The sequence below is a fragment of the Formica exsecta genome, unplaced genomic scaffold (genome assembly GCF_003651465.1).
Source record: "Formica exsecta isolate Colony F162 unplaced genomic scaffold, ASM365146v1 scaffold231, whole genome shotgun sequence".
Lineage (NCBI taxonomy): Eukaryota > Metazoa > Arthropoda > Insecta > Hymenoptera > Formicidae > Formica > Formica exsecta.
Genome location: NW_021849598.1, coordinates 265,654 through 276,202, shown reverse-complemented (window position 1 = coordinate 276,202; position 10,549 = coordinate 265,654). Strand labels below are relative to the sequence as shown.

Here is a 10,549-nt window from a genome sequence, read left to right as displayed (position 1 = left end):
TAAAAATTATAATTGTTATTACATGCAATTAATAATATTTCTTATATAATAACAATAATATTATTTAATACAACAAAATATTTTTGAAAACAAAGTATATATTTATTTAAGTAAAAAAATTGAAATTAACAAAATGTATTTATTTGATTAAAAAGAATTTTATTTTTGGTGTAACAAAATTATACATAAATTATTAGGAGTATATTTTTCGTCTAGCGGAACTGCCGGTACGGTCGAGCATTATGGTGATACGGCCTGCATCATATATCATGACGGTCGAGTTTTATGGGTGCCGCCCGCGCAATTTGTCGGACTTTGCGAGCTGAATCTTCGTCTATGGCCCTTCGATACGCAGATTTGTAATATGACGTTCGGTTCTTGGACGTATCACGGCGAGCAAATTGATATGCAATTGGGCACGTCTCAAAAAAATTGGTTTGTCTATCCGTTTTGCCATTTTCAGATACTATTTTACTGGACTATTATTCGATACATTAAAAGGAATATTTAAAATATTTTATTGTTTATTATGTACATCCAAATACTTCATATCTCATCCTTATCATTATATATATAGTGTAGCATATACTTCGTTTTAAATATTTTATTCTCTGAACTACTTTTATTCTCTTGAGTAATAAGACATGTAAAAATAAAAAAGAAATGCCTTTGAATTTAAATACTTGTGGTATTTTTTGTTGAATAATTTCGAGTTATATATAATTCAAGGAGTTATATATAATTCAAGGATATGTTATGTTATTAGAAATTATATTAAGATACTAATGTTTTATATAACAGGAACCGATGTACATCAAAAACGCGCAGTGGAAGCTAGTAAATTTGAGCAAAAATCGCGAAGCGGTCATATACTCTTGTTGTCCGGATCCATACATCAACTTAAATTTTAAGATGATCTTAAAAAGGAATTCCGGGCTTTATTGCAGTATATTATTGATGCCTGCTGCCGGTACGTATTAATAATTAGTGTTTAAGTAATATTAGTGTTTATACCATTTAACTTTTTTTACATGTGTTTATTAAAATATCAAGTATATATTTTTATCATAAATATATATACGCTATTATAAATATATATGTTACTCATTTTCTCGAATGCTATACAAAATATTTTAATAGCATGATTTAAAAAACGTAAAAGCTCCTATATAATGATAACATCGTTGCGATCATTTGCGAATTAAGGATGTATGTGTCATATGTCAAAACATTGACAAAATGAAAATTTTGTAGACTGTTTTATTATTTCTTCTGAGTATCTATGCAAAACCTGAGCACAATTCTCTTAACGGTTTGGAAATTATTTAAGTTTAAAATTTGTATCGATTCTTATGGAAAATCGCATATTGTAGCACTTATTGACAAATTTGACAAGGAAAAACATTGCCAGTCAAATAAAAATTTTTATATATATTAACAAAACTAATAAATATTGGGAAGAATGTTATTTCTAGGATCCCTCAGTTTGATATAGAGGTGTATTTGACAGATTTTGTACCGAGAAAAAGAATGCCGCAAACCACAATGCGCTACTATTAATAGTTTTCTAGATATCGATGTTTCAAAATTTTAATTATTTTTTGAAAAAATATATCAAGCTTTCAAAATTTTTTAATGCAACAAATCTTAATTTTTTTTTAGATAATGCAACAATTGAATATACATATATAAAGAATAATAAGTAAAGTGAGAATAATAAGAAATATTTAAAACATTCCCCTAGGATATGTCCTAGGGGAATGTTTTAAATATTTATTATTATTCTCTTATTATTTTATTTAACCTATGGGTTAAATTAGTTTTCTTTCGGGTGAGGGTGCAGGGGAGGGGCTGCGCCTGCCTGCGCGTTTGCTTTTTCTTTTTCTACATATAAATAAATGGACCTGCTAAAAATACATTTTATAAAACATACATAATGTCAGAAGATTACCATCAATTGTTGTGGCGAAAGTATTGCTGTAATTACAATTTTAAAAAATTAATATCTCGGAAACTGTGGATCGCAGCGCATTAAGGTTTGCGGCATTCTTCTTCTGATAAAAAATCCTATCAATAAATTGAGGGTTCCTGGAAATAACATTCTTGCTTAAATATTTGTACAAAACTTGATTTAAATCCATTTACTCATTTAAAAATAATTTACAAAATATTGTAGAAAAATACTTATAGTAACGCAAAATCTTCCTGTAAATTACTCGTTTTTTTTTTTTTATTTCTCACAGTTGATTTTAGGGGATATTTATAACCAAAAGTTTTTGTCATAAATTAGGAAAAATATTAATTATAATTATTTTTTTATAAAGAATTATATATATATAAAAACCATATTATTTTGTGATATTTTAATTTTTTTTATCCGGATTTATTTATTTCATTTTTCAAACAGTATAAGTATAAGAAATGTTTTCTTTTTAATTTTGACAACTTTTTGCTATTATTGTACAGCCAAAACATCCTTAACCGACTGTAAAATTAGTTCGAAACCTAAACTTATCACACACAACCTGATGCTGAATTTAATCCATTTAATTTATTATATTTACGATATGAACTTTCAGCCATAGTTTTCCTGGTTCTGGTCACGTTTTGGCTACCACCTCAAAGTGAAATGAAGATCAATGTTGCGGCCTGTACTGTATTAATCATTGCCGTGTTTTTAGTCTACTTCGGCTTTAAAATACCATTAACTGCAAATCCTCCGCTCATAGGTAGACTAACGTGAAAGCTTGATTCTTTCGAAATCTCTTCAGTTATTTTCAATTACGTATTAAAGAAAATAAATTAACCGCATGCTACAGTAAGAAATTTGCTCGGCTTAGGAGGACAAACGTGTTTTAACTGATTTGAGTTTACCTGATTTGTTGTGTCCAAGCTCTAATTTTAAACTGACAATAAATATTAATAATAATTGAAATATTAATTGTTATTGCAAAATTTATACTATTACAGTTAAAAAAAATACTTTCGAACAAGTATACTATCATAATATTAATATTTTCTAAAATGTTTAAAAAAAACAAAAAATCATATTTTTATTATTTATGCATTTCCACTTTTGCATAAGTAAAAGCAATACTAAAACGTAATAATAAATAAATAACTGAATTTTAAAGCTATATTGCATATAATGTTACATATGCATATACTACATTATTTCAACATTAAATCATTCGACCTTAATAGCAACGTAATAAAATAAATTAAATAATTAAATATATATAATTAAATAATTATGTATACATTTAATTATAATCAGAAAAAATATTTGTCCTTTTAAAATGAGTAAATATCGCACTGTGTGCTGTAAAGACAACAATATACATCGTCATTGACTAATGTTTGCTTTTACAGTTTATTTCTATAGTGGTTGCCTCTGTCTAGTAACAATTTCGTTGGTATTATCAATATTGGTGATTAACATGTCAAAAAGAACATACTGCAGACCACTTCCACGGAATATCAGATTATGTCTATTAAGTTGGCCTGGAAAACTGTTAGGACTTTCCGAGCTTATAAGTGTGGTAATTAATTAATTATCGTTTTAATATTATTATATATATTCATTCGTAAGTGTATATGAATTATATACACTGTCTCTTTCTCTCTTTTCTCTTCTTTTTCTCTCTCTTTCTAATTGTTTATTCTTACATTATCTATTTTTGAACATTTTATTTTAGTTGTCAAATTTTGAATAATATTATTTATATTATTCGAATATATTTAACAAGCTTTTTCCGATATATTTACTGACTTATATTTTTGAATAAAACATTTTTGAATAAAGTATTATATATATATTTTTTTTTCCTGCAATTTCAAAAATTTTTACTTATGTACTCATGTTTGTTTTAATGTTTGTACTTTTCTATCAATCTTAAAACACTGCACGTTTTTGAAGATAATAATAACATAATCATTGATAAATTTTAACAAATTCTTAATTTATCATTGGCAATAATTTATCCAGATCGAATCGCGACGTCCTATGCCAGGACAAGAGTTGCGTGGTAAACTTACAGAGGAATCTACAACCAATTCGACGTCCAATATTTCGGACGATGGAGATCGACAGAACATAATTTCGCCGACAAAGAACACCACGCAATTGGAATGGATTCTCGCGGGCACGGCCGTTGATCGTATCGCCTTCGTACTGTTCTGCTTGATCCTAGCAACAATGGCAATAGTGTGCATAAGTTAGTTAGGAATATGAAAGTTTTCTTACAAGTCGCTTTAATATATCTCGATAATCTAATATATATCTGGAATATATGTGAACAAATCATATGAATTGTTTGTTTGATATTGATTTATTCTCATAAATAAATAGCTCTCGTAGTATATACAAATGTAAATATATATAAATATATGATACCAAGAAAAGTATGTGAAAACATCTTAGCATTATATCGAAAATACATCTGCATCGCATATTTTGCGATCACTGAAAAGGCTCAAACGTAAAACCCCATAAACCTCCGCGCTCTAACATACAATCATTATCATTTTTCACATAGTCAATTATTGCAGTATTGCGTATACATGTTGTAGTCCGGTTAGATGTAATCAATTCATACTGAGTTGATAAAGTACGACATCGCCAGATATTCGTAGAGTGTCCACAATTGTTGATTGCAATCTATGCTTAAATTCGCCGATCATCTTACTATCCAGCCATATTGTGTATCCTTCGTATTCGCATCGAATGCTATTAAAGCAAACACGAATCTGTTACAATGGAAATCAACAACGGTAAACAATATTTCTACACACGATAAATTCTTTTGGAAATTCGCGGAATCTTCGCGGATATCTTACGTAAGCAAAAAATCTCGGCCGGGCATCCAGGATAAGTGGCCTTGATGTCGCTCTTCGTGATCCCACGTGCCATTGTTCCAACAATTCATGACCACGTACGGCGCACTATTGCCGTATAAAAAACGTGGATTTAAATGCAGTGGTATAAGGGGATGAGGATAAATAGTTTTGCCTCTCTGCAGATTCACGTAAAATCTGCAAAAGATCGTGATACATCTCGTTTGCAGAAACAAACGTAGAAGAATATTGTAAACGCCGTAGATTACAATCTCAAACGCTCACGAGTGCGGAAGTAGCTTCAATCTTCCAACGATGAATAAACTAGCACCGACGCGAAATTCACTACCAATACCCACAGTGATGGGAACGTCCTGTAAAAAAGGATATCAAGTTTTGTTCATATTATACATTAAAAATAATTTTTTTTTTTATCAGATAAATACATTTTGTTGATTTTTTTTTTTTACTTAAATAAACATATATTTTGTTTCCAAAAATGTTTGGTTATATTAAATAAATTATTAGTTGCATGTAATAAAAATTATAATTTTTAAAATGCATTATTTAAAACAATATAAAAAAATATTTATTTGAAGATAAAAAACTATTTATTAAAATGAAGAAAACCTGCGTTTTTTAAACAAGCAGCCAAAAACAAAAAAAAGTTTTTTAAAGAAAGTAATTTAGTATAATAAAGATAAAAAAACAAAATTTTTTAATAAAAATAAAATTAAAATACATACAAACAAACAAAATTTACAATACAAAATAAACAAAATTTTTTTTATTTGCAAATACTTTGCTTTTATTTTATATTTTACTAATTCAAATATATTTGTTGTTTGATTGAAATAATTAATTCCTTTGCAAATATTTAAATCAAAAATTTTTTTTATAAAAAAGAACTTTTTTGGATTTAATACATTTTTTCAGTATAGTAAATAAAAACGGAATATCCCCAAAGAAGGATACTATCTTATATGGGGAAAAAAAAATAATTCTGTAGAAAAAATTTAATTTAAAAGATATATTTTTCCAATAATAAATCGATATGGTAGAACAATTGTGAAGCATATGTAAATCTATGTGCGATTATTTAAGACAGATGTATCTGATTCTTACAAAATAAATTCAGAGATAAGAATTTTTGAAAACTGACTAAAATTATTTGAAATATGAAAAAAAATTTTTTTTATAAAAAAGAACTTTTTTGGATTTAATACATTTTTTTCAGTATAGTAAATAAAAACGGAATGTTATCCCCAAAGGATACTATCTTATATGGGGAAAAAAAATAATTCTGTAGAAAAAATTTAATTTAAAAGATATATTTTTCCAATAATAAATCGATATGGTAGAACAATTGTGAAGCATATGTAAATCTATGTGCGATTATTTAAGACAGATGTATCTGATTCTTACAAAATAAATTCAGAGATAAGAATTTTTGAAAACTGACTAAAATTATTTGAAATATGAAAACGCCCACACAGCACAGAATCTTATTTCGTCTTTGCAGCAATCTTGCAAATTTTGTAAATGTAAGTAAATGTATAGCAAATCGTTAGCGTTTTTCTTTTTCATTTGATTACATTCTATGAATTAATATTTCAATTTTTTTACAGAAAATGGTAAATCTTACTAGAAAATCGACGAGCGGTTCTTCGGTTGTTAGAATCAATGTCCGGGACGGCCGGCAAATGTTAGCATCTGGATATACAAATAAATTAAGTTGACGAGTTCTGATATCCTCGATAGTGCCATTAACTTCTAGGGCCATTATATCTACGAGAGGCAATCTATAGCAAAAGGAACAGAAGTGCTCTCCATTCACCGCAATCTACAACGCAGAAATGATGATTAAAGTCTAAAAAATTTACTTATCGTTGCAATGTAATCTTCCAAAAAAGAAAGAGAAGTATGCCATCGCATGGATTAACAGAGCACCCGCTAATTTTAAGATATTTTACGTGTATCACCTGAAACGCATCATTCGTGCAGAAGATCATAAGATGCATGTAGATGTTTCGGCGGAAAATGCATCCGCTTGAACCAGCGGGCGAACAAGTCTCTTCATCCTCCCAGGATCCACGTACTTTCGTGTTTCTGACGATGTAGCCCCTGTCCAGTCGTGGATTAAAATGCAGAGCGATGTTTCCAGATGTCTTGCATGTTAAATTCACCGAAAATCTATCGCATAGTATAAATCGCATGATAAATTGTGTAAAAGTCATGAACAAAAGTTCGACATATAATAATTTTAAAATCTTTTTTAAAAAATAATAAGTTCAAAAACATTGATAGAATTGATTATCTTCTAAGCTCCTTTTATAAATTGACACGCTCGTTAATAATCGAAAAAAGGACTAGTAACTCTTTAGAAGATTCTGAACATAAACAGTATAAGAGATGTTTCCATTTAATTTGGTTTAAAATATTTGTATTGCTATTGATAATATCATTTGTACAAGAAAGAAATGATTTAATTATCTCTCTTTCTCTCTCTCTCAAAGAAGTAAATATAATTACTAAATTTTTTTTTATCAAGGCTTTTTTCCATCTTGCAATTTAAAAATTATTTATATTTTTTTAAATAGATGACAACATCATGAATTTCATTAATATCTATAAATGGTAAAAAATAAATATCAAAATTTGAAAAAAGCGCGGATAATATAATTGTTTTATATACACAATATAATTTTGTCTTTCTATATAAGAGTTTCTTTTTTATAAATTTCCGTTTAATAGTAATAAAGATTTTTCAGACATACAAGCCAAATAAAAATATTCTATATGTGATGAAAATATCGGAAATAATCATTATTTATTGCAGCTTTTCAATCTAATATCATATGTCTTCATAATTAAGCTTTATATTAGAATTCTATATTAAATTAAAGTAAATTATATCTAAAAAATAGTTGAGAAAAATGTAGTTTTGTAATCTATTTGGTCTCTCTGTAGTTTAACTCGTGAAAAAGCTTAGTTTTTCGATCATTTACAAAACGAAAATTGTGATTTAACATTTTTACTAAGGAAAAGATCGATTACAAATTGACCAAAAAATCCGGTATTAAAAAATAATGCGCTACAAGTAAATATCTATGTCTATAAAAATTTGAAGTAGTAATCATATAGACAAGAAAAATAATAATTCGAAACGAATACCGCGATGCGTTTTCAGGAATGTATCCGGTGAGAATGATGGAAGATGTCGGCTTTAAAGGTTGCAGTGGAATCGGTTTGCCGACATTCTGAAACAAACACAATATGACACACACATCAATGTATCCAATATTTGTAACAATGATTTGTGAATTTCCATACATAAATACTCGTCAATGTTCGTATGCGAATTTTTGATGTTAATTTCCTGCGCGACAACATCCGAAACTTTTGGCATCACCGCTATGAACTGCAGCAATTGTCACTGTGTATATTATATCTATTTACAAGAGCATAAGCCTTCGATGCAATAACTAATAGAAGATAAAAGTGATAATTGTCTTGATTTTATCACCCGTTACAATCGTCCGATGACGTGTAAAGTTCTATTACATAGTTTATATCGACATTAATCACTGAATATACAAAATATTACATATCACTGCAGATCATTAGTGATCATCGAGAAGTTTCTCTTTTACAATATGTGTATAACATTTATTGTGCAATCTAGAAGAATAAGAATATTTTATGTAATTGTGAGAAAATATGGAAGAAAAAGAAAATAGGGAACACTTTTCATATGCTAAAAATTGGGTTATTTTCAAACCGTTGAAAGTCGGCGAAAAATCATCATAAACAAAAAATTAAAAAAGTATTTTAAATCTTGAAGTTTTAACTCTTAACTGTATTAAAATAATTTTTCTCTTAATTTTTTAGTTTCTCATTTCTAAAAAAATACAGGTTTAGTTTCAAAATCGTGTAACCCGATCAAAAAAAATCGTACAAAAATTTAGAAAAGCGTTTCATACGCAAAATGTTTTAGTCTGTGGAACTTGATTTAAATTTTTTAAGAAAAATTTTTTTATCAAGTTGCGGAGTATCATAAATGCCTTATATTCAGGAACAAAGCAATGTGTTCTTTTCTAAAGCATAAAACAAGGAAGATAAAAAATTTTTTTGATCTACCGACAGTGCATTAAAGTTGAAACTTCAAGCTTTAAAATGCTTTTTTAATTTTTTGACGATGATTTTTCGTTGAGTTTAGTGGTTTGAAAATAGCCTAATTTTTAGGGTATGAAGTGTTCCCTTTTTTTTTTAAGAATAGTGTATTTTACTAATTATTTTATTTAAACAGATCGATTTAAAATTCTGTTAGTAATCCGTAAGTTCAGTTAGGCCGGATCTACAGTAGGTATAATAAAAGCCTTAAGCCGTAAAAAAATTACCGATAATAATTAATTATTCTCCTCATATTTGACTGTGATTGATCAATTTCATATGGCTTGAGGCTTATTACATCTATTGTAAATCCAAACTTACTGTTACCAATCATCAACAAACGACCACCAAACGATTAGATAATTTTAATTCTCAAAAAGTTAAAGTGGTCCGGCTAACTTTATGCAGCTGGAAAACCAAGCATTCATGTCATTTTAGTTAACCACCCTGCTAACCGGACTTGGTGAAATTGGCCCTAAGGCCCTGCGCACAATAGGGAAAATATTAGGAATAGGAATAAAATATTAAATATCAGGAGGGGCAATTTGGAATTATTTTGCTTTAAACAAGGGAACGGAATAAATAACCGCATAATAAAATAAAAAAATAAAAATTAGAGATAATTAACCCATTCCGTTTCCTTGTTTCAAGTAAAATAATTCCAAATTGCTCCTCCTGATATTTAATATTTTATTCCTATTCCTACTATTTTCTCTATTGTATGCAGGGCCTAAATGTGCTGCCCTCTGCGCACCCAGAGCGGCCGCCCCCGTGACCCGTGACCCGTGACGCGCTGCTTCTGTATCTATATACATATATCCAAGATTCCGTATAATACTATTGCATTGTATTTCGGGAGCGCATCATGAATACGAGGTGCAGTTATTGTTTAAATAAACGTGTGCGATCCTAAATTGACGTTTATCTTCAATCTCTCTTCCTACGCTCACTTGCTCACAGGTTATGGGCCCAAGATAGAACGGAATAAGCGTCGGAAGAACATAAAACGTTGGGAGGTTAAATGCGCCACGTGCATCGTGCATCTCGAAAACAAACATCGTACGTTGCTGTGCTGTGTGTATAAATGAGCGCGAAAATGAGCATGTCAAGCTTCGCACAAATCGAAGCTCTTCATGGAGACAACTATGACACCTGGAAGTTACAAATGAAAGCAGTGCTCATAAAATACGATGTATGGCAATATGTAAACGGCGAGATGAGAAAACCGGTAACACCGGGAAAACAGAACCATTTGAGAAAATATGAGGCGGAATGGATGCAAAAGGACAACCATAGACATAGTATATCTAGACCGAGCGTTTGCCTTTATTTAAGGAGTGGGGGCCGATGCCCACGTAGAAAAGGACATACTCTGTTTCGTGCCCCTTGCGTTCTCTCTCGCTCGCACAGAGCATAGCGCTCTCTTTCGTCATGCTACGTGCGAGCGAGAGAGAACGCAAGGGGCACGAAACAGAGTATGTCCTTTTCTACGTGGGCATCGGCCCCCAATCCTCAACACTCGGTCTAGATATACTATGGC

The 10,549-nt window shown here is 29.7% G+C and overlaps 2 protein-coding genes across 3 annotated transcripts in view; one reads left to right on the top strand and one right to left on the bottom strand.

The window, feature by feature from the left end:
- Positions 1–4,407, top strand: part of LOC115235678 (acetylcholine receptor subunit alpha-type acr-16-like) — an 8,529-nt gene extending 4,122 nt beyond the window's left edge. Inside the window, exons 5-9 of the mRNA XM_029807603.1 lie at positions 217–431; positions 800–970; positions 2,580–2,729; positions 3,373–3,542; positions 3,989–4,407. Of these exons, the coding sequence (XP_029663463.1) occupies positions 217–431; positions 800–970; positions 2,580–2,729; positions 3,373–3,542; positions 3,989–4,222 (940 nt within the window). The 3' untranslated portion in view covers positions 4,223–4,407. The remainder of the gene's footprint in view (positions 1–216; positions 432–799; positions 971–2,579; positions 2,730–3,372; positions 3,543–3,988) is intronic.
- The window catches only part of LOC115235677 (galectin-4-like), a 9,933-nt gene continuing 3,695 nt past the window's right edge, over positions 4,312–10,549 (bottom strand). Inside the window, exons 2-7 of one of the 2 annotated variants that reach the window (XM_029807600.1) lie at positions 8,011–8,096; positions 6,819–7,029; positions 6,482–6,679; positions 5,122–5,210; positions 4,840–5,034; positions 4,312–4,729 (exon numbers count right to left, since the gene is read on the bottom strand). In XM_029807600.1, the coding sequence (XP_029663460.1) occupies positions 4,588–4,729; positions 4,840–5,034; positions 5,122–5,210; positions 6,482–6,679; positions 6,819–7,029; positions 8,011–8,096 (921 nt within the window). In that variant the 3' untranslated portion in view covers positions 4,312–4,587. Of the gene's footprint in view, positions 4,750–4,839; positions 5,035–5,121; positions 5,211–6,481; positions 6,680–6,818; positions 7,030–8,010; positions 8,097–10,549 lie in introns of both variants that reach the window. The other variant, XM_029807602.1, reaches the window with a different exon arrangement.